Source organism: Oryzias melastigma, linkage group LG3 (genome assembly GCF_002922805.2).
Source record: "Oryzias melastigma strain HK-1 linkage group LG3, ASM292280v2, whole genome shotgun sequence".
In the NCBI taxonomy this organism is placed as follows: Eukaryota; Metazoa; Chordata; class Actinopteri; order Beloniformes; family Adrianichthyidae; genus Oryzias; species Oryzias melastigma.
In genome coordinates, this window is record NC_050514.1 from 9257480 (window position 1) to 9281712 (window position 24233).

Below are 24233 nucleotides of genomic sequence, written 5' to 3' on the forward strand. Positions count from 1 at the left end.
TTATTGGACATGTGAGGTGGCGCAGTGGTTAGCGCTCTTGCCTCACAGCGAGAAGGCCCCCGTTCGACTCCCGGCTGGGGGATTTGCATGTTCTCCCCGTGCATGCGTGGGTTTTCACCGGGGACTCCGGCTTCCTCCCACCGTCCAAAAACATGCTTCATAGGTTAATTGGTGACTCTAAATTGCCCCTAGGTGTGAATGTGAGAGTGGATGGGTGTGTGATTGAGGCCCTGCGACAGACTGGCGACCTGTCCAGGGTGTACCCCGCCTTCGCCCATCAGCAGCCGGGATAGGCTCCGGCACCCCCGAAAGGGATGAAGCGGTCAGGAAGATGAATGAATGAATGAATGAATAGCCATGTCAGTCCTGGAGGCTGTTAGACATTCTGTATGTCTGACAAAGTGTTTAACTCATAAACTAATCTCTTTATTTGGGTCAAGAAAAGTAGGATATTCAAAATATTGACTTGTGGCAATCCAAAAAAAAAACAAAAAACGTGACCCTTATTTTTTCTTGTAATCAGGGAGAAACTTCTTCCACGTCTTGTTCTATAAACAGAAAACAAGCAAACTATCAGGTTGACCATAGCAGTTTTCAGTGCTAGCATTAGCCAATCCCATACTTACATTTTTTTGCTTATTGGGTTTGGATGTTTTGGTCTTTAGGTCTTGCAGTGACTCGTAAGTGTTGGCATGGTCAGCCGTGGCCTCTCTGGGGATGGGCTCATACGTGTCATCAGGTTGCTCTGCTGACGTTGGTTCTTTAGGAACCTCTTCATACGTGTCAGCTTCTTGCTGAGCTGTCGTTCCTTTAGAACCCTCACAGGACCCATAAAGTGGGTTGAGCTTCAGGTCTCCCTCATCAAAGAACTCCTGCTGTGTCAGCAGTAAACTTGTAGATGGAGCATGGAGAGAATATGTCTGGCAAGTAAATTTCTTTTTAGAAAGAGAGGGGCTGTCGAGCTGGGACGGGTTCTCTTCCTCCTTTGTGCTGCTATTCAACTGTGGAAGGGAATGGCACCTGCCCTCCTCATGGTTCAGCTCAGAGAACGAATCACCTGCTGGGGAAAGGGTGGCAGGGTAGCTGGTGTCCATGGAGCCTCCTAAGTCTCTGCTTGACATTGGGTTTGTGCTTCCCTTAAACCGGTGGTAAGTTGTGCTGAGGTTGGCCAGGCCTTCATCTGTATGTGCTTCTGTTTCTCCTAGAGTGGAACCCAGGGAGGAGTCTGGTTTTGGGGTCTTTGATGCATCCTAAAAACACAGCATAACAGGAGTAAGATTAAGAAAAGGTGGAATTTTAAAGCGTTTCCTTTCCTTAGTTAAATTAGCTGTACAGATGGGCACTGGGTGGGGGTCATTGGGAAGTTATATGTATGTGCACGCACATATACAACAATAAGAGTGTAGCAAGAACAAACTAAAGGTATGTTCACACCGGCTGTGTCAAACCGCATTCAAGCAGCCACTTTTAATGAAAAGTCTATGTAAACGCACGTCAATCCAAATTCAGATTTAGATTCAGAGAACTTTATTGGTCCCAGAGGGCAATTCATTTGTAGAACTTCCAGTGCAGTTTCACACCCAACACAATCACATTAATGTGTCAGACCATCATAGTTTAAAATGAGTGCTCATCAGCTCCATAACAACAACACACAACAATATCACGTTAGCAAAAACCTAAAAAAACAGTTTTATCCAAATTCAACAACGTAATTGCTGAGGGCACAAAAGACTGTCAAAAACAATTAGCTTTTGGGCTTTCAAAACAAAATTCTGGGCTTCCGCGTCCAGAACTACACATCAAGTTTTTAAATCTATGAGCCAAGCAGTTGAGAGCCGAAACGGGCGCTCATCGATCATGTGGCGCTAAATCACGAAGACAGTGAACTTTTACAAATCAGGGACTCGAATTTGGTAGTGATGCATATTTAGAGCCTTTTAAAAACATGGAAGTGCCAACCGTAGTAAACATGATCATGAAGGATAAAATATCATTTTCTTCAGCTTGTCTGAGGTGAACACCACCAGCTGAATGCGCGTTCATGAAACCCAGCATGGCACGTTACTGAACATGGAACACATGCGCAGCGTGACGTACCCGGTGGTCTTTCCACCCGCAGACTTTACCGCGTCACACTGCAGGTGACCAGCTCCAGCTGTACAGCTTAAATGTCTACATACATAGTTTCAATAAATCATAATTAAATGTAGATCATACCTCATACAATTACTTTTAACTTAAGTCATTTACGACCTTCAAAGTTCAATTCAAAATTTGCATTAGATCCAGGTTGCCTCTTACCTGTGAGAGGGGTAGACCGTCTACAGATACGGTCCCCTTCAGCTTCCTGGGTCTAGATTTAGGTGGCAGATCAGGAGTCTGAGCCGGAGCATTTTGATGCTGATAGTCTTGCTTTTTTATTGATTCACTTTTCTGCCACATTTTCCGCAGAGCCTGCACACTGACCTCCGATTTTCTCTGCACATTTACCATGTCATACAGATCCTCTGCGTCTTCCTGAAAGAAACAAACCAGGTTATTACGGACCTATAAATCAAACCAGACAAATGTCTTTTATAATTTGTCATATCCATTTTATTGAAAATTTTTATCCTTATTATAATTTTCTATTATTAAACTTTTAAGTGCAATTTTTTGATTGAATTAATAAATTGAATTTCACTGTTATTTTAAAAAATGTCAACAGTTTATACTGTGTTTTTATGTATTCCTTAATTAATGTTTATTAACTCTTGAACATCAGAGCTCCAGGGTTTTTGTTACTTGATTTACTGTAATCTTTCAACCGTTAACGCGATCAACGTAATTCCAGCAGATTCCTAAGGAGAAAAACAGTCATTGATTTATTCATTTGGGAGCAAATGCCCACACCAACCTCCCCCTCTCCAAACGGTCATGTGGTATGATCCATGCCTGAGCATGATGCCACTCCTAATACCTTTACAATAGTGAAGCCGTATTCCCTCTATTTGTTGGTTCATTGTCATAAACGGAATAACAAGAGCTTAGAAGAAAAAAAAATGCATTTTACTGAAAAATGTGTTCTTTTATACTGTATTTTTTTATCATTTGTCAAATCCTCCGAATGGTCTTTAAATTATGATTATGTTGTCTTAATTAAAAAAAAAAATAAAATAAAAAAGCCTGTCTATTTTTAAAACATATTTTCTGCAGAGCCGCAGGAGGAGCTCATTGGAATTTGCCTCTGGGTTGTGGCCGGGACTGTTGGAGTGCAAGTAACCCTTCGTCGATATCACAGCATTCCTTTGTTTACACTCTCCTTCTGTCTTACAGCTGCTCACGATGCCAGGCTGTCAGAATTCCTTCACTACTCACTATATAGTGTGTTCCGCATTTTGTAGGGCTGTCTGAATCTACAATTCCACAGTCGAGTGCACTACAAATGTACTGTTTATAGGATCTGCTTAGCAGAGCACAGCTAATGGTGGAGTCCTTCATAAAAACGCATCATACAACAACACAATTCATAAAAAATAAAACATCAAAACCGTTTTATGCCATCTCAAAAACACATTATGGAAACACATTAAACTCACATTTTAAAGAGCAATTTAAAAAGAGTTCCTACACCCAGAATCTTGATGATTAAATCCATTACTCAATCAAAATCTACATCTCATTCAACTTTTACTCAATAATATACTTTATTCAAAATATGCAGCTCCAAAATGTGACCTCAGTTGTTTTTACAAGCATATTTTGAACATTTTTCTATTAAAATTAATGGTAAAAAGTTCCAAGCGTTTATTGCTCTTTTTTTGAAGAAACTTGGTCTGAGCCCATGAAATCTGAAAACATCCATTTGTTTCATTTTCCAGAAGTCTTTGCGAAAAACATCAATGCTCACTATATTAGTGAATATAGACCACAATGCATTGCAGTGAAACAATTTTTGCAAAGAAACAAACATGTTTAAATGTAACTTTTTAATAAACCATCCACACTTTCATCATCAGAACACATGGGAGTCACAAATAAACGTTGAGAAATGTTCACATTGATTCGATTTTCACTTTGTGAAATCATTGACGTCATACATGACATTTAGTAAAACAAAAAAAAGTAGTGAACATGGTGACTGAATTGCTTTTAAAATCCAGGGTACTTTATCGTACTGCACGATATAGTTAGTGTAGTATGAAGTTAGGGAGGGAAATAGGACAGAGCCCAAAGCTAACATTAATATAGCAAAAAATGGTGAGCAATTTTGGCGTTATCCAGCTATACAGCTTTGAGCTAGGTTCCAGCTCAAATGAGGAAAATGAAGACGTTTATGGATCTATTTATCTGCAAGTGGATGCATCAGAATGGAGGGGAACAGGGAGCTTGTGACCCTACCAATGGATTTTCTATGTCACAAATATGATCTATACAAACAACATATGTTGTCTGCTTCTGATTCACCACAATTTAAATTCATTTCATTCATTTTCCTGACCGCTTTGTCCCTTTCGGGGTCGCGGGGGTGCCGGAGCCTAACCCGGCTACTGATGGGCGAAGGCGGGGACAATATAAATAATTAAATACTATTCTTAATATTCTTAGTTTATGGTCTTCTTCAAGAAAAAAAATGCAACAAGAACATGTTAAAAGCACCAAAGACATCATTTTCAATGGAGTGGGTCTTTTATATTTTTATACCAAAGCTTCAGCTTTAGTGTTGACATTCTTGCAACTACCCTAACTCTTAAACCATTGGTACAGTTAAAGGAATTCCAGCGGATTTGGAATCGGAGAAAAGCAGCCTTGGACCTATATCCAACACTGCACAGCAGTGAAGTGCAAATCTAATCCACATCCTTCAGCTGATTCTGAAAAAGCTGTTCTGTGCTGTTTTGGAAGACTTTATAATCATTAAGTGTTGCATATCAATGAAAAGCTGATTTCTTTGTGTCAGAATCAGCTGATTTATGGTGACCATATGAATGGTCAAATATTTACAGAATGTCAAAGAGCATGTGTTATTTAGATGTCAATGTTGACAGCTCTGGAGTTAAAGGGTTAATTGTACCAGAGCACAGAACCAAGTCATCACAGCAGCCAAACCAACAGGGTTTAAAGGGTCAAAGTACTTTATGACTGCTCGTCTTGCCACCAGAAGAACAGTTTTGATGAATACTACTACTACTCCATGAAAATCAAGAACAGCACTTCTGACAGAACGCTGCCCTGCCTGAATCCAACATGCACTAGAACCTGGTCCTACTGACTTCTCGTTATGTGGACAAAGCTCTTGATCTTGTCATACAGGGACATGACAAAACTCCTGGGATCCCATTACTACAGAGCGACCACCACAGGACATCAGGGGGTGGCTGCGGTTGAATACCTTCTCCAAAGCCACAAAACACATGTGCACTCGATAAGTAAACTCCTAGAAACCCTCTAGAGTCCAAAGAGTCCCTGGCCTCTGCGTCTATAACAGCGTCAACAGGGTTGAGAAGGTCCTTAAAGTAACCTAGCCTGAGAATATCCCCGGTTGAGGACAACAACTTTCTACCCAGACTAGAATGGATGGCAGAAATTTGCTTAAAGGGGCCATACCATGAAAAAACAACTTTTTGAGTGTTAAAGTGTATTATACTGTTCACTTCTCACTACACAGAACCCCAAAGCGGTATTTTGACCCGTTCACGCATTGCTGAGTAATCCTCTAAAAACATGCGGGTCCTCACGTGCTGATGTCACAAAGTAAGACTGCCCCTTTCAGGAAGAGTGCTCTGGCATCCCCGCCCCCAGTCTAAAACCAACACTCAGTTTCTCAACGGAGCTAGCGGTGATCAGCAAAAAACTTTCATTTTAGATGAACAATGCTGTAAATCTCCTAGTTGTGTCTTGTCTTCAATAAATTCTAACTCAAACAGTTGTTTGTTGCTTTAGACATGGGGTTCCTTTAAGACACCCCACCCCAGGTTAGGCACAATCGTCCAGAGGCTGCATGTATTTGTGTGTGAACCAGAGTATCGGTTGCGTGGGCTGCTAAGGGCAGATGTCTGATATGTGCATCCATCTGTGAAAAAATTTGGATGTTGTTTATTTTCGGAACAAAGACACTGCCGGCTCTAAGATGACGTCATGAAATGAGCGGCACCTACACTCAGCAGTAGGCGGAGCCTCAGGATTCGAGTCGTTTTACCTTCGGGAAGGAAAGAACTCACAAAAATAACTGATATTTCATAGACAATTTGTTTTTTAGTGTTCCAAAGGTAATATATGTAGGTAAAGTTCACTCTGAAAGGCTTAAGAAAATCTTGGTATGGCCACTTTCATCTCTGGAGGCTCTGGACAGTTTGTCAAAATGTCTACGAATGTTGACTCACCAACGGTCCTTCTCAATGTCTTTATCAAAATTCTCCCAGGACAGAGTTTTACACCATTTACATTTGTTGCATTTATGAAGTAGCTCTAAGGCACAAACTTTATCCAGTTGGCAAGGGATTGTGGGATCTAACGTGAAGAGGTAGATCTCTGTGCTGCCTCACCTCGCTGCCTAAACTGTAATTGAACAGGAAATATGCTAGAAGATAGAGTGAATCTGATTATAAAAATGGTTGAAAGTATTGAATCAATCAGAAATTTTATTGCAGTGGGCAAATATTTACTAGTATACACCTCCAGATGATGGGTGAGGCACTTCCTCACCTTCCTCCCCCGACTGCACTTCCTCCACATAGAGGAGAGCCCAAACAGAAATAATAATACGCAATTGCAGAAAAAGGGCCTGCAAAGATACTACTTCCTGAGAATGCCTAGGACAAACAACATCAGACAGACTGCTGGTATTTTTCTACCTTTTCATCGTAATAAATTGCATTAATCTGGAACAGAAGCTGCACAGTAGTTCAAAGGAAAGCACCTCAGGCAAAGAACATCATGTTCTACAAAACACATCATAAAAATAGTCTAAAAAATAAAAATAAATAAAAATAAAAGTATTTTTCTTACTGTCCACAAACATCCTTTTATTGGTGAATGATAGACCAACCAAGAAAAATAACATACCATCTCCTACTTTGTGGGATGCAAAACAGCAGCATTGATGCTGACACAGATCCTTACATGAAGGCTGAGTTTGACAGGCAGATGGAAAACTGAGTTGTGTTCAAGCACAAATGGCTTTTTGTTTCTTTAATTTGAAAACTAAACTGCTATTTAAAAAAGATAGAAATGCACAAATGGAGACCCATCATCATCATCTTACCTCACAACAGCTGAAAGTCAGACATTCCCCAAACGGCTGAATGGGGCTGACCCTGTAGTGCTCTATCAGTTCATTCAGACTCCCAAACAGCTCACAGTCTCCAGCTACCATAAACTGCCCATGCTGGTTCTGAGTGATGACAAAATGACGACACCGGTCTTGGCCCCTGACAGAGACCAGAAGCTGGGTCAGAACAGCGGCTGAGAAGCATCTGAACAAAGTTTAACGAACTTTATTTGTCTCACTTGTAGGACAGGATGTAACCAATGGCTTTATCACTCAGGCGAATGAGAAAAGAACCCACTCCTTTATCTCTCAGAAGATCTTCTGCATGCCTGCAACAGAGAAGAACACACAGGCAAATGAAACTGACACGCAAGCAAATTAGATTCAAAATGTTGCAACACCTCAACACATAAGCTTGTTCCACAGGTCCACCTGGAAAAGGGGATCGACCTGTGAAGAGCAGTTCACTGTGATCTGGTGTGTTAGTGTGTACCCTCCTGAAGTCAGGATGAACAGAATATTTCCCTCAGTGTGCTGTTTTAGTACTGCAGGCCAAAAAAAAAATTACTAGATTATGGCATTACCTGGAATAATGCAAATGTGAATGCTTTGTAAGCTCGATGTGGCCGCTAAAGACGCCAGAGCAGTTAGCTGAAAATGGTGAAGCTGAAAGCTTGCTAAAATATAGCTAAATGCCAAATTAGCAACAAAAAAAAAAAATGGAACCATTTATAAATTAGCCAAAACAATTAACACAATGCTAAAATGTTAGCCAAACTCCAAATTAAGCAAAAAAACTGGAACCATGTCTAAATGAGCAAAACCAGGTAGCATAATGCTAAAACATTAGCTAAACTCTAAATTAGGCAAAAACTGGAACCATGTCTAAATTAGCTAAAAGCATAATGCTTAAATATTAGCTTAACTCCAAATTTATCTAAAAATTGGGAAATTTTCAGAATTAGTCGAAAACAGCTAGCATGTCGTTAAAATAAGAGCTAAATGCCAAATTGACCTAAAAACCAAGTGGTTGCTGAACATTTTAAAGTATGTTGTCTCGAGCTGAAAGTCTGCAGAAGTTCACAAGTGTCAAAGTGCACAAAGTTTATGAAGGATTTGAGCAATTTCTCATTCATTTCTTATAGGGCATATTTTGCCAAATATTTCAAAAACTATTAAGTTTATGAGTACCAAAAGTACAAGCAGTAATGTCCTGAACAAGCGGAACGTTTTGAGTCCAAGATTGCTGAAATCACTGAAAATGTGATTGAGTTTATACGAGACAAAAATGTACAGAAAGGAGTAGGAGAATCTCTATAGCATTCTTTTTCATTTTGTGAATGCTGTAAAGCATGCTGCTCAGGTACATTCCTATTAACTGGACACACCTGAACCAGGTAATCAGTCATGAGTATGGGTTGTGTCGTGCCTGCCGCCATCACAGTGCCACCAGGGCAGTAAATGCGTGCACCACACCAGGTATTTATCTTTTTCTATTGTTGTTTAAGTTCATTAATGTTATTTGAGTCACTGGTGGCAGAAGACCCCCACTGTTACTGCTGATGCTGCTATCTGCTGGAGAAAACATCTCAGGCCTGACAACCCAACATGAGCAGTTGGCAGAAATCAACCACGACAGCAAGCAGCTGATTGGACTTTTCTATTCAAATCTGCTAATTAGAAGAGATTTTTTTTCAGCAACTAAAGTTGAAAAGGAAAGTCTGTCAAGTGACGATTGCATCAGCAAGATGCTTTTCTATTGAAGACCAGTTAAAGATGAACAAAATAAGTAATACTCATAAGAAAACCTGCAGTAGAAACTTTAACATCAGAGCTTTTCTGTGCAAGTTGGCAGAAAAGAACAAAAATAGGAGGTACATTTTTGTCAGAAATCAAGTTGCACAGTAAAGTGTGAAATCATCCATCCAATGTAAAAAGAAAAAAAGCTTGTTTCTGCGTGGCTCTAAACTTTTTTCTCCTCTGTATCTCAACAACTTTCCAAGAAAACTGTACAGACGGTTTTAACAGCACAATTTAATGCATAGTTAAAATTGAAAAGTCAATAAGTGGAGGCATGCTTTACCTGACAGGTGACAAGTCCAATTATTCGCTCTGATTTGCTTCATTGACACAATCAGTGGTCTCCGTGACCCATATTAACTGTCAAAAGCAATGTTTCCTGATGTGGTAAAAACCCAGCCATAACATGCATCATTACCTAATGCAACCAGAGGTGACTAGTAAAGAGTCACATTTACACAGCAGCATTTACTTCAGTAACTTTTGGTAAAAACTATATTCATCAAAGTAGTTTTTCTTCACCTTATACTCAGGTGGATTTTTATCTTGGCAAACAAATACTATTTATTTTTTTAAAAACCTTTGTAGCATTCCATGGTTTGACAGTAATATCAGTATTGGCAAATAACTAGATCAGGGGGTTGGCAAACAACGGCTCGTTACACCATTTAACCTGGCCTGACAAACTATTAATTATATTGATAATCCTTCTAAAACTTTTATCGTCCCTGTGTTTCTGTTGTCTTCCCATTGATGATGCATTGAAAAAAAATTGACCTTAGTTTAGGTGCAAAAGGTTATTTTCCATCCATGTGGTGTTGGAAGATGTGTTGTATTTTTGATGTGTTTTCTAAGTCGGACAGGCATTTTCCTGATCATTCCAACACCACAACGCCGCATTTCCTTTAAGTTTGCATTTTTCCCGAAGGGACATCAATTCATTTGTGCGACTGACACTAAAATGAGAACAAAAGCCACAGTATTGAAATTAAAACCTCTGTTTTATTTCTTTTTCATGAGGCGTGTTGATCACCGCTAGCTTGAGCTCCTAGCTTTGCGAAGAAAGTGTTTGTGTTGGGACCCGCTCGTTTTCATGGGTATGGGAGGGGCTGCTGTTGAGAGCTGAGGTTGTGCACGAATCAAAATCCCGCTTTTGGATTCTTTTTAGTGAGGAATGAACAATATAATACACCTGAAAGCTCAAAAAGTAGAATTTTTTATGGTATGGTCTCTTTAAAATAAAATGATTCTCTCTTATACGAATTTGTATATTTTACAGAAGCCTGTTACATAAGCTTGTTTTTTTTGTTGGCTTTTTTTAATTCAAAATAAAGGATTCAAATCAAGAACATCACAACAAATGTCTGCATTCAGTTCTCAAATGTTTCCAAGTAACAGTTAACAATAATCCTCTAATTTATGAGAAACAAAATGTTGATATTCTGTCAGTAACAGTTTTATACTTTGAAGAATCTCATTAAACAGAAACGGTACAGCTAGAGATGCAAGTAGAACTTTGAAGACAATGTTGATAAAGAATACCGATTACACATAACAGTCTGAAGGCAGCTAAAACACATCCGTAGGCAGAACAAAACTCCATAGGCTCTCTGTGGCTGTGTGACTTACTTTCTTGGAGCGAGGCCCTGGAACCAGACGGGAAAGTTTCCATCGCTCATCATCTGCGGCGCCTGTGTCTCCTGGAACCAGGACAAGACCAGCTCCTTCAGGCCCCCCTCTGCTGCCTCTGCATGCAAGTCAGCACCCAGTCTCTTCTCCATCCTCTTCTGTCTGGCAGGAACAGGTGGAGCGCAGGTGCAGCAGTGTGCTGTCTCTGCAGGAGGAAGAGGAGCTTCATTTGACTGTCAGTTCGGCCTCACTCAAGCATGAATAGCACCATTGTTGCAGTTTGTGCGCTCCCTCCTGTCACAGTTTCCTGTCCCAGATTGAACTAACAGGATAAACTGTTGAGTCAGAAAAATGCAGCATACTTGGTTAAAATAAAATGAACTGCCAATTACTCAAAGTCAAATTAGTCAAATTGTTCTAGTGTAGATGCTTTCTTTGAAAAGTGTCCCCTTGGTTTGTTTTCAGTTATGTTTTTTCGGGTCCTGTAATGCTGATTCAGCCTGTCACATTTAAAAGGCAGGCTAAAGTTTTAATATCCACCACTGTTTTATTTTTACGTTAATCTTCCACTGTGTGTTTCAGAGTCTGGTTTTCTAATCATCTGCTTTGACACACTTTTTTAACCCCCCTTTATTAGGTTATTCTTGTCTAAGCATTTTTTTATGCTTTTTAGTTCCTGCAATCAAGCTGGTCGTAGTTTGGGTCCAACACCACCATTTCCTGACACTTTAGTACCAGGAGGGTCCAGCAAAATAGGTTTTTAATTATGGAAGGGGTGTGGGGGAGGTTTGCAATCAGAATTCTTCCCTTTCCCTATCCCTCCATTTGAAGGGACATTTGTAGTGCAAGTAGTTGTCATGTGATTGCCAGACGAAGCAGACTCAGATGCTGAAACCCAGAAGGCAGTAGGAAAGAGTTTATTGTCCGATGAGGTTTTGGGCACTGAAGCTGGAGTGGGAGCAGGAGTCCAGACGGTGGAGCAAAGAACCAGCACGTGAGTTGGATGATGGCGTGGTCCTGCAGCCGGGTAGATGGTGGAGCTAAGTGGCAATGGACCCAGGTCAGCACGTGGTGGGAAAAATCCTGGCAAAGCGAATGAGACGTCAGCGTGAGCATGAGCAAAAAATGACTTAAGCTTAAACTTTCAAAAAGACTAGAAGCACAAGGCCAAGGTACTTCACCGGGTAAGGTAACTAACTGGCGAAGAATGCTGGAGCAGGCCCCTCTTAAATAGCTGACTGTGGCTGATGAGAAGAGTGCTGGCAGCTGGGTCCAATCAGGAGGTGCAGAGGAGAGCAGGGGCACCATGACAAGTAGTATCCGGATTATAATATATAATTTGAAATATATAGTCCTTATATATAATATAATATTTTAAATCCGACCCTCCAAGCAGAGGGATAAAGAGTCCTCTGTCACAAGGGTTAAACCACGTCGCGGTGAGAAGCGCTTTTCTTCACATGGGTGCACTCTGAAGCACAGAAGTTTACATTTAAATGTAAATATGGACTTTTTGTTGCAGCATGACCTCTTTAAAGTTATAAAACCACTGTTGTTATGTTTTTTTGAGCGCTGGAAGCTCTGCGCTAACGCTAGACTGGGGATTATTGGTGACGTCATCGAATGAAAGTGACTTCCGAAATATGAGACACTATGTTTCATAAGTCTCTGTTTGGAGAGCTAAATTTAGGTGAAGGGAGAAGGGAAGAATTTGGATTGAGACATTCTCTATACTAGATTTTAAGGCAGCCAGAGGCTAAACCTTTGTAACGCTAGGTTCACATTGCGCGGAGCAGAGTGCACACGGCATCCGTTCTCTCCTGCAATTCACACCAGATGTGCACTTTTACGTTGGACAGGAGCTTCTGCTAGAGCCGTTTTTTTGTTTTTGCCATCCTGGTTAATGACCTGAAATATGACCCCATGTTTCTGCTAAGAAGAAGCAAGTACTTATTAGGCCTACACTTCTTTAATTTATCTGTTGTTAAGACACACAGAGGGGTGTGTGGTTGTGTTGTGATTGTATGTTTCTTTTCGTCTCTACAGTCTGTTTAGATACAAAAACATGATCACATTTGTCAATCGTGGTGTTTTATTGTGAAAAATTGGTTATAAATTGAAAATAAACTGGATTTATCATGTATCTTGATGTAATTTCCTGTCAGAGTTGATGCGGATCACTCGTCCACAATATAGATCAGACGCCAAAACCAAAACGATCCACTGCTCGGCGTGGGCCTTCCACGGAGGACCACGGCGCTCCACGCCTGGTGTGAACCACATCATAGGTTAACAAGGGCGCCGAATGGAAGCAGCCTTTGTTCCACTGCGTCCAGTGTGAACCAGATGTAAGGCTTTGTCCAAATCCCCCCCTAATCCCTAACTACTAAAAAACTATATAGTGTGGAACAAAATAGTGCCCTGGATTTTAAAAGCAATTCGGACACAATGCTCACAACTTAACTTTTACTAAATGCTGGATATGACGTCACAGATTTCACAAAGTGAAAATTTAATCAACACAAACATTTTGCAATGTCTATTTGTGACTCCACTGTGTTGTGATGATGGAAATGCGGATGATTTATTAAAAAATTACATTTAAACACATTTTGTTCACCACAAATGTTAGACCTCAATGCATTGTGGTCCACATTCACTAATGTAGTGAGCAATGATGCACGCTAGTTTTTTGCAAAGACCCAAGGAAGCAAAGTAGTGAGAAATAAACCCTTAACACACCCAAGAACCAGAAAAGATCACCCCCAGTGAGAGCGTGAAGACAGAATGCAAATATCAAACAAATGAAGGTTATAAATAACTAAAGCAACAACACAAAACCCAGAAATAAACCAATGAAGAGATGATTCACGTAGGCAGTTACACAACATAAATACTAGATTTTTTAAATCTGCGCTTAATGTGTAATTTTACTTAAATCATGTTATCTGATAATAATAAGTTATCAATTTTCTTTACTTGATATCTGGAATAATGTTATAATGTATTCAGATGATACTGAGTGTCACATATCTGTTACATCTGTTCATATTAATGTTTCCTGAAATTCTGTAAGATTTTTTTCTGAGGATAAACAGTGAGCACTCCATTTTGTTACTTGATAAATAATCTGCACTTGATCTGATATGAACTGGATTATGGTAATTATGTATAAGTACAGTATATATGGAAAGAAACGATACAATAGGGATGGAATTATCTGAATTCAATTCTCCCTTTTTAGCAACAAATCAAACTTTAATTGACTTTAGTTAATCATTATATTTGTAGATTCTACTGTGATGCGTCTGGTGGTAACTTGAGGTGAAGCGGATTCCACGCACACTCCGGTTCACGGCGCTTCCGCTTGCGGTGTGAACCCAGCCTAAGGTCTCATAAACATCAGATCTACTAGGATTTAGTGAACTGTTCTTCCTCTTGCAAGGTTACCTCAAGAAGCCTTTTGTTATAGTCAACATTGAGATTGATTGCAAAATCATAAAAGAAAACTTTTCTGATCTATGTCTAGCTTCCATAAATACAAGTTTAAAACCCAAAATGATCAGGTGTTAAAGTTGTGTTAAAGTTTTAGATTTGAACACACAGCACTAGCTTGCCCCAGTACAGCTGTAGCCCGGCTCAAATCTCACATGGAGTTATTTCTGACGCACGAAGACAGTCTGGCTGAGGCTCTCATTGAACTGGTCAGTGCTGCAGACATATTTTTAGGCTGCCTTTTAAAAAAGCTTATAGTATGTTTTTGTTTTTCACTTAAATGAGTCATAGTTTTGGAATTTCATTAGTGGTGCATCATTTCAGTGAAAAGAAGAGAGGATTGAAGACATGGAGTCGTTCAAGCAGGAAAAAGTCGAGGATTTCTATGTAATTGGTGAAGAGCTGGGCAGGTACAGATATGCATGCCACGTCCATAAACCTTCATGGCCAAAAAAGAACGACTATAATCCATTTAAAATGATTACTGCATTAAATAAACAGGATTCTCCTTTGTAGTTTGCATGGGTTTATCTGACAGCATGTGGAGTGACATCATACAGTTGATAATGCAACATTTCATTAGTTATTATAACCTTATTTAAATGAAAATAGCTTTAATCTGGCCCTTAAAGCATGGAGAGAAATACAATTTTCTTCAGAAATCAAACTTCAGCAGAGTAAGTAAATAAAAAAAAAGTCTTGACAATCTTATGATGGAAGAATTTGTATCTATTGTTCAGAGATGAATTCTGTCAGTTTTGCTTTATGATAGCTTTTTCCTCAGATTAAAATCTTATTTTACATGGATTCATTAATCAGTTTTAGAATATTGCCGCATTATTTCTAAAAGGAACTTTTCCACATCTGTGAAAATTTGTGAGCTTCTTGTAGACTATTGATGAAGAAATGTGACCTAAAGGATAACTAAGCTGTTAGTGTTATTTGTTTTTGTCACCATGTCAGACAGAGCCAGCTGTCCTGTTTGTTCAATAAGCTTTTAAAAGACCTCTATATTTAGCTCTGGCTCCTCTGCACTCAGGGCAGCTGCAGAACGAGGCGTGTTTGATTACAAACCCCCAAAACCAAGCAGGACAGCCCCTATACCTGCATATTATTTAAACATTTAGTGCCAAATAGAAAAAAGACTTTCAGTTTTGCACGTTACATAATCCCAAGGGACAATTATGCATTTTAATTGAGGCCAAAATTAGCCAATAAAGTCTCATAACAGTCACAACTAAGGTGGATACCACCTGCGGAGCGCACGTTCATAAACCCACGTAAAGCGGGTTCTTGAACGCACTGCACAAGGCCGGTGTGAAAGCACCTTGAACCGGGCTGAAGAGTCGGTGAGTGATCAGCGAGTGCCCGATTAGTCCGTAGAGCTTTCTGACTTAAAAACGTGCGTAGCAACGTGCGCTCCGTGCGCGGAGACCATGAATTGTGGTGTCTGGCGTTGGCATTGACTTTTCATTGAAAGTGTCCGCTACACACACACAGAGGCGCACCTGCATGGGAACCTTGCATCAATGAACATGCTGACATGTTTGAATCTGTTTCTTACTGAATTGTTACATCCTTAGTGCAGAGAGAAAGATGTGCTGTAGTCCAGAACGGTCAAAACTCCAGAAACTGGATCTGTCCAGAATCCACAGAAATCTCAAAACAGTCTAAAAAAAAAAAAAATCTCAAAACCCAGAAGTCTGTCAGGGGTACAGGAATGGGACAGACAAACATTGGTCCAAAACGAGAAGCAAAGTGGTCCAAATCTGGGAAACGGATGAGAACTTGAAACCATTGAAAGGTGAGTCTCTGGTTGCAGAAGGGCTTCTGGCAGAGGTCATCTGGGTAGAGTGCGCTTTAACCCTCGTGCTCTCTTATGGGTCCAGATGACCTGACCTTTATATTGATGTGATCCCTCCATCACAAAGGTGGGCAGGATTTGATGTCTGCCACGGACACCAGAGACGATAATTCAATTCAATTTATTTATATATCCCAAAATCACAAAGGAAATTTTCCTCATTGGGCTTCATGCAGATAAAAAAATAACTGAAAAAAGTTCAGTCCAGTGTCTTGTGATGTCCAGATTACTCCACTTTATTCTAAATATGCCTTGGATAGAACAAGGGGGCATACTTAAGAAATTATTCTGATTACCCCATCACTGGTGGACACAGGGGGCAGGATAGTGACAAAAAACGGGATCCAGCACACTATAAGTCTTTGTATGTGACAAAGACACAGAAGTATGAGACTCCTCTTGGTCTTCAAAAAGCATCTTGTGGCATTACCACATAGTAAAATGTTAAGAAATGAAAAGCTAATTTTCTGCTGCACCTGTAGGACACGTCTAGTGGGGATCCAGACTGAGCAAAACTGATCACCTTTTCTATCCATGCTCTAACTGAATCCCTTTTGGGGTCATGGGTTGTTGTTGCCTGTCCCAGCTACCGTTGGGACAAGGTGGGGCAGAACAGTCTGTTGCAGGGCCACACAAGCCATGATCACCTTTGTTTGGGTGAAAGTTCTGATCAAAATATTAAAAGGACATCCTAACCATGCTCGCTTATCAAATCATCCCAGCTGTTTGAGTCGTGTAAGGATGCTACCAGGAACATGTGCAGGAACAGTCCAGAAATCTAGACCAATTTATCAGTCATTCTTTTAGCACAACAGTGAGAATCATAACAGATTGCTGTGTGACTTTTTCTTTTACCTTTAGGAATGAAAGCTTACTTCATCCTTTTTTTTTCCTGAAATCCCACGATGTCCTACTGTGGTTCTGTGTTTCAGTGGACAGTTTGCAATTGTGAAACACTGCAAAGAGAAGAGCACAGGTCTAGAATTTGCTGCCAAGTTCATTAAGAAACGCCAGAGCACCGGGAGCTCACGAGGAGTGCGTCGAGAGGAGATAGAACGGGAGGTCAGCATCTTGCAGCAGATTCAGCACCCCAACATCATCATGCTGCACGACGTCTACGAGAATCGCACCGATGTGGTGCTCATCCTGGAACTGTAAGTGGCACTGATGTACGACATGAAACTTCAACTTCAATCATACATTTACGCATGTCTGATTTTACACTGATAATTAACAGAAAATTGTTTTAGTCTTTCACTCACTGCCTCTGAATATTGATTTCTAAGCTTCAAGGTTTTGTGTAGACGTTGCCATATTTCCCACAGGAAACATTTCCATGAACTGTCAATAGGTAATTTCAACTCATAATAATCAATTCTGGATAAATTCTGACAGCAAGTCCAAACTTGTGGACAAGCTTGTCTTGGAGATGATACCCACTGACAATCACCCATTCACTGTGGTGTCTGATGTTGGATTCAAGCCCCGTATGACTGCAGCACAGCCAAGATACGTCTAAAAAGTGAAAAGAAATATAGAACTGAAAAACTCCCAAAGCTCAATTCAACTGTACAATGCTACTTTCTGTCCTTTACCACACTGCAGCAGTAAAATGTATATGCCACAATTTGGGAAATACAGTGTATAATATACGCCAAAACTGGGTTTTGCTGGGTTGTCTGGTGGGACAGAGTCTCTCATGAGCCTGACGTGTCATTTCATTGACAATAAATGGAGAAGAAAGTTACAAAAGCAATACATGGGTCCCACACTGGAGAAGGCCTGAGAGAAACATTCCTCAGAACGGTTTGTCAAGTCAAAGAGCCATCACACGTCATCACAATACTTAAGAGGTGTTCCCCTCATTTCCACCACTCCATTTTGGCCAAACAGCGTTTGCAAAATATTCAGAAGGAATCCAACCTGTTCCAACAAGCTGGAACTCGATCCTTCACATGCTGCAGAGGATTCTAGAGTAGAAGCGTGCACTTAACCTCTATTCTGGTGAATATTAAGGATTTGTGAGCCCCTCTGGGACCTTGTGTCTAATTGAATTGAATCGAAACATTTTCATTACTACAATAAACACAGCCTTCTGTGTGACCAACAAGACAGTTTTACAAAAAACCCAACATCTTCTCTTGCTCTAATTGAATTTGTGGAATATATAACATCTGCAATAAGATTTGCATTTACTTTTGAAAAATGTAATATGTGGTGGAAATTTTTTAGACGTTAAAAACTTTTAATGCCGATGGTTATGCACAATTCATTACCAAACAGGAACACACATTTTTGTTTTTCAGTGTCTCTGGAGGGGAATTGTTTGACTTCCTGGCCCAAAAGGAGTCTCTGAGTGAGGAAGAGGCCACCCAGTTCATCAAACAAATCCTGGAAGGGGTGAACTACCTCCACACCAGAAAAATCGCTCACTTTGACCTCAAGGTTGGTCTCCAATGTTAGCTTTACATCAAACTATGGGATGTATCTGATGTAAAATGTTGACCCTTTGTTTAATTTTTATATGAATGAAAACTACATTACTTAGTTTTTCTCTTATTTAATTTAATTTATCTATATAAAAATATATATAAATTTCTGTCTGTTTTTGTTTTAACTACTACAACAACGAATACAACTAGAATTCTTGTTGAGACCTTTAGAAAGCCTAGAAGGCGCATGCGGAAGCGCCGCGAAGCGGAGTACTCATGGAATCCGCTTTACCTCCAGTTAATAGCAGACACGTATTTTCTTGTGTGTCTTGGCGTCATTTCCTGTCAGGATTAAAAATAGACCAGACACAGAAACGATCGCTGTACTGTGTGAAGCCGAGGAGGACCGCGGCGCTTCGCGTCTGGTGTGAACTACACCAAAAGTTAACAAGGGCTTCGGATGGAAGCAGGCTCTGTTCACGGCGCTTCATGGAGTTTCTGCATGCGCTGTGAACCAGGAGTAAAGCTTGAAATGAATTCAGGGGTAAAAGTGTGAATGTGTCTCATTTAAAGCTTCTTATGGAATCACCTTTTCTGTTCTGAATAAAATATTGCCTTAAGTGATCTAGAGGATTTAATTTGATTTTTCTTTATGCTTTGTTCTTCCTTCATCTGATCTATTACAGACATGTACAAATTTGGACTTTTGTTGGTGTTAGAAGTTTTATTATTTTTAAAAACATGCTTTTAAATTGATAAAAAAAAATACTTAGCATTTTTAAACTGTAAAAGTCTCAGTGACCTCTGTGGATGCTTTGTTTGCAGCCTGAAAATATTATGCTGTTGGACAAGAATGTTCCGCTGCCAAGAATCAAATTGATTGATTTTGGTTTGGCTCACAAGATTGAAGCTGGAGTCGAGTTCAAAAACATCTTTGGAACGCCGGAGTTTGTTGGTGAGACTATCTATCTAGTTCTGCTTGTACTTGTGCATACATGCCCCTGACGTTTCCTTTCAAGACACAGCATGCTGGAGTGGGTTCACATTGATGATTGTGCTTTTCTGCTCGACACTCAGCATTAAGGGGTTGGATTGGGAGGTTAAATCTACAAATGGTTCCCAGTTGAGGATCCAGCCCACTGTTCCTACAGGGGAGTTCCTGGGTCAAAGGCAGAAAACACATTTTCACAAATCCAGGCATGTGCCAACTGATGGGACTTTAACTTTACATTATTGCTGTTCCAACAAATCAACCAAAAAACAACAAAAAAAGCTAAACTATGAAACAAATCTTCTGTGGTGTTTGCCACTGCACTAAGTTTAAATGCTTATCCAAATGAGTGTTTCTTAGCCATGGCTACACAACACTCAGCTCACAACACACACACTGCACAGATAACCGGCGTCCACTGCCAGAGGATCAAGCTAGCTGATCACTGCTCGGTCAATCGCAGCAGTGTGTGTTTGAGTTAGCCTGAGGACGGTGTTGTGACAGCAGACTCTTCCAGGGGGTATTCTCCTGGTCTACGTCACACAGTGAGGACCCGCTCGTTTTCGTGGGTATGGGAGGGGCTGCTCAGAGTGTAGGTTTATTACTCTTAAATGCATAAACGGATCAAGATACCACTTTGAGGTTCTTTATCGTGAAGAATGAGCATTATAAAACTGCTCAAAAAGTTGATTTCCATGGTATGGGCCCCTAAAGCTACAATATTGGATGATTTAATTAATATATAATCGCCAAGGGGCTCAACAAATCAATGAAACTCAATGTTTTTCTGTATTTCTATCTTTCTGGGAACTTTTGATCATGGATCATTGCGAACACACACTGTGTGTGTTCTTTGTTCTTGTGGTGTTGGTGACAGAGCTGTTCTGGTCAGTTTTGAGATTGGATTGAGTTAAAAAAGAAAAAAGGGCTTCATCTGAAAAGATACTTCAACTTAATCCAAAGCTGTTCTCAAACATTGCTGTTAATCAATTGTGTGCTTCTGTTTGTGATGCTGATTATTTTAGCTAAAAAAGATATCCAGTGCTAAGCCATGGGTTTGTTAACGTGAACCTCTGGGACTGAAAGCATCATCTTGACGGATTAATGCTACTGGGATGATTACCAGATAGATAAGGTCACCTGGATGAATAACAAATGTCATTGTCATCATATCAAACTGGGGGAAAATAACAAAAAAAAAAGTGGAAAATTGTAAAATTGTATTGGTTAACAATCTAGTTAAATTGATTTAATATGGGTATTATAATTAAATTAATCCAGAGCATTATTTAATTCACTGTTCAAAAGTTCATATCCGAAGGAAAAAATAATCCTATGACTTCATGGTTTAAAATTTAAAATCAGCAGGAAAAAACTAACCTGAAAATGCAGTTATATGGTCCATTAGCAAACTAGTGTTGGTGTTAGTAACACTGGGAAACATTCACTTTCTTGAACGTATTCCTTTATTTTATTCAAAATAGTTATGCAGTATAACTTCATCAGTGATATCACAATTTCATGATTTTTCATTTTTTTTTTACACATCAATAAAAAAGTCTAATCATTGGCACCTAGATTCATTGACTGATGCATTAATTGCTTGTTTTTTGACATTTAGAGTTCACTTTTTGCTTCACAGTTACCAGCTTTTGGTTAAGATCAATGCAATAAATAAATAAGGACGTTCCTGCCGTTTGTTTTACTATTTTTTTCTGTTTAAGCACCAGAAATTGTCAACTATGAACCTCTGGGACTGGAAGCAGACATGTGGAGCATTGGCGTCATCACCTACATCCTGCAAGTAAAACCTCAAGCACACGTGTCTTATTTCAACTGAACAGAGTAGAGAAATGTGTGTTTTGATGTACTCTACATGCCAGGCTGAGCGGAGCGTCTCCATTTCTTGGAGAAACCAAACAGGACACGCTGGGGAACATCTCCGCCATCAACTATGAGTTTGACGAGGAGTTCTTCTGTTCCACCAGTGATCTGGCCAAGAGGTTCATCAGCCAGCTTCTGGAGAGAGACAGGAAGTAAAATGAATGCAATTTCACCAAACTCATTTCACAGAAGAAGGATTAGGTTTGAAATCTGGTGCCTTTTTTTGTTTGTTTGCCAGAAAACGATTAACAATTCAGGACGCCCTCAGTCACCCGTGGATCAAGGTAAAATGAAACTCTGTTTATTCAAGTGGTAAACTGTGGGTACTTATATGGTGGTCTCTTGCAATACACCGTTTGTGGTCTCGCCATCGACTATATAAGAGAACTGGACTGAGTGACTCCTCCCCCCTGGTGTTCCAAACAGGAAGTATCTTCTGACTCCAAGAAGCCAAAAATCCATAGACTTCAATAGACATAAACAGCAGTTACTCAGTCATTCTATTTGAATAACCATTCTTCTGATCATTTTTTTAACATATTCTTGATCATCATATTTTTTTGTTTCATAATGTTATTTCTTTATTACAAGTTAGAAACTGACCAATTAAATGCCTCAATAAAAGCACGTGGTGGCCAACCTCAAACATTCCTCCTGAGCCCGCTTTTATCGTTAGGGATGTGGACTTTTAACAAGCTCACTCCTGAGAGTAGTTGCCATAGAAACAACAAACCACGCAACCTCAAATGTGCTTGGACAACCACTGATCGATGTCAAATAATTATCCGGTTGTCGTAAAATTGTAACTTTTTCTAAAAACCTCAGCAGCTGCTGTGCAGCACACTAAAATGTGACTGCAACCCCAGCAATCACAGATACAGCCACACAGCTGCCTGCTGAATTTGCTAAAAAAAAACCTGTATTTATGTTGCAGCGCAGTAGCATTTTGGGATGTGACTGTAGTCTAAAGATGGTAGCAATTGACAGCATCCAGTTTGGATTGTCTTTGTGTTACTTCCTGTGTGTGGACCCCAGCCAGTATACTTTAAATGTTTGACCAGTCAGGAAATATTTAAGCCACTTAAGAACTATTCTACAAAAGACCTCTGGTCCTGGATAACCTGTAATTCGCAGTTTCATTAAAACACTTTCAGCACAGGTTTTAACAAGCAGGGAGTGGCAAGGAGAGGCTTCTTCTTCTTTTGTTTTTTTTTCACAGTTTTCTAATGCGTGTTCACCGCCTACAGTTGGAAGAGGCTTGGTGTGAAATGTCAAAGCAGTGCAAATCTCACAAATCTTACTCCAGACTTTTTCTTTCACATCTTTTTTTCCAGTAGATGAAAAACAGTTTTGATATCATTCTGGCCAGGCAGAAAAACTGTAATTATTATTTCTCCTTTATAATCAATTTTTAAATACTTTTCACAACACGGAAGTGTTGTGAAAAGGATGCTACTCGTACGTCACTAACAAATCCAAGTCCCTGCTTGTTCAAAGCTTTTGATTTTCTTTATTTGCACGTACATAAAATGCAATCACATGGATTACATAGACAAATACAACCGAAATACATCCGTGCAGGAGAGTGTGAAGACCTACACAGGTCTTATATGACCACCTCCCCCAAAACAGAATCATGCATCAGAAATAGAAATGTCAAACAAAATAAAACTGTTGCATTTCAAAGGAAATTGTGTTGACAGCTATTTCCAAATTTTCAGATAAGTGATCAAAAAACCTGTTTGGATTTTGAAAGCTCCATTAAAGAATAAACTCCAGTAGTATTAGTTAGGTTAGTATTTAAAAGAGAAGTCATTCTGGCTATTGTTCTACCCAACAAATCAAGGGTTTAAATTATTATTTTTTTTGCACTCATACACTTTAAAAAAACAAATAAAACACAACCCTTTTCATCCACATTTGATCTTTAAAGTAGTCAAGGATAAACCTGTAAAAAGCAGTCATCAGAATTTACCAAAATAAGCTAAAATCTGTGTATTTCTAGAAATAAATGAAAAAACGGGTTCATATAACATCCTGTTTTTTCATTCCTCCAGTTCAATGAACAGAAAGAAGAAAATAAAGTGATGGAGCCAAAGAAACGGGAGCGGCGACAGCTGAAGACCAAACGCCTCAAGGAATACACCATTAAGTCCCACTCCAGCATGCCTCCTAACAACACTTACGTGAACTTTGAGCGCTTTGCCCAGGTGATGGAGGACATTGAACAAATGGAGAGCTTGTTTATGAACCTGGCTGGAATTCATGACTCTCTACAGGGAGACGTGGATAGCATAGTGTCCATCTTCAACGAGAAGGAGGCCTGGTACAAAGAGGAGAGTGAAGGCGTACGCCAGGAGCTCTCACAGATTCGCTATGAGTTCCGGAAAGTGGAGGCCTCAAAGAGGAGCCTGCATGAAGACATGCAGACTTTCAGCTGCAGTCTCAGTGCAGTCAATGATCGTTACCAAGAGAGGCACAGACACCTGGATTCGCTGCGACAAGACATCGGCAAAGAGCTGAAATGGGTGCAGGAGGTTGTGGCAGCACTACCTATGGACGTAGAAGGCGGAGGATACCACAACTGCAGCTTCTCCACAGTCCTAAACAATGATGTGAATGAAGCTCTCAAAGATTTACTGAACCGCTCCTGTGGAGGAGAGCTGCTGTCTGGGATCAACCAGGTCTTCTCTGAGACAGGACAGCAGAGATAACAATTCTTTCTGATTGAAATTGTTGGGAGTAACACAGTAATGTATTACAATAACATGTCAGTTTTGCTGTAATAAATTATTCTGCGTATTTGTTGAGATCTCTGATCTCTGAGCCGCGAATAAGGGGGGAATATTGCATAACGCACACGATTAAATAAAAACAGAAAAAAAA

The 24233-nt window shown here is 39.9% G+C and overlaps 2 protein-coding genes across 5 annotated transcripts; one reads left to right on the forward strand and one right to left on the reverse strand.

Moving 5' to 3' along the window:
* Positions 1-289: 289 nt before the first annotated feature.
* LOC112140279 (SH2 domain-containing protein 7) lies at positions 290-11030 on the reverse strand. 2 transcript variants are annotated; one of them, XM_024263176.2, is made up of 6 exons: positions 10682-11030; positions 7492-7581; positions 7247-7412; positions 2305-2520; positions 627-1250; positions 290-548 (listed from the first exon to the last, which is right to left on the reverse strand). In XM_024263176.2, the coding sequence occupies exons 1-6, from the start codon at positions 10831-10833 to the stop codon at positions 504-506; spliced, it is 1293 nt and encodes a 430-aa protein (XP_024118944.1). In that variant the 5' UTR covers positions 10834-11030; the 3' UTR covers positions 290-503. The 2 variants fall into 2 exon arrangements, with proteins under 2 accessions (XP_024118944.1, XP_036073242.1); XM_036217349.1 differs by having other exon boundaries at positions 290-1250.
* Positions 8646-24233, forward strand: dapk2a (death-associated protein kinase 2a). Of its 3 annotated transcripts, XM_024263173.2 has the most exons (9): positions 14337-14385; positions 14501-14586; positions 16973-17194; positions 18347-18485; positions 19298-19427; positions 21188-21263; positions 21347-21499; positions 21586-21631; positions 23405-24233. In XM_024263173.2, exons 2-9 carry the CDS (start codon positions 14525-14527, stop codon positions 24059-24061), a joined length of 1485 nt encoding a protein of 494 aa, XP_024118941.1. In that variant the 5' UTR covers positions 14337-14385; positions 14501-14524; the 3' UTR covers positions 24062-24233. The 3 variants fall into 3 exon arrangements, with proteins under 3 accessions (XP_024118942.1, XP_024118941.1, XP_024118940.1); XM_024263174.2 differs by lacking the exons at positions 14337-14385; positions 14501-14586 and adding an exon at positions 8646-8731; XM_024263172.2 differs by lacking the exon at positions 14337-14385 and having other exon boundaries at positions 14398-14586.

Bases quoted from the DNA above. Each gene is read 5' to 3' on its own strand.
- LOC112140279 (XM_036217349.1), bottom strand. From the start codon at position 10,833: ATGGAGAAGAGACTGGGTGCTGACTTGCATGCAGAGGCAGCAGAGGGG. The intron at 7,582-10,681 runs GTAAGTCACACA...TCTCTGTTGCAG, and splicing joins CAGGGCCTCGCTCCAAGAAA to GCATGCAGAAGATCTTCTGA. The intron at 1,251-2,304 runs GTAAGAGGCAAC...CTGTGTTTTTAG, and splicing joins ACGGTCTACCCCTCTCACAG to GATGCATCAAAGACCCCAAA.
- dapk2a (XM_024263173.2), top strand. From the start codon at position 14,525: ATGGAGTCGTTCAAGCAGGAAAAAGTCGAGGATTTCTATGTAATTGGT. The intron at 14,587-16,972 runs GTACAGATATGC...TCTGTGTTTCAG, and splicing joins ATTGGTGAAGAGCTGGGCAG to TGGACAGTTTGCAATTGTGA. The intron at 18,486-19,297 runs GTTGGTCTCCAA...CTTTGTTTGCAG, and splicing joins TCGCTCACTTTGACCTCAAG to CCTGAAAATATTATGCTGTT.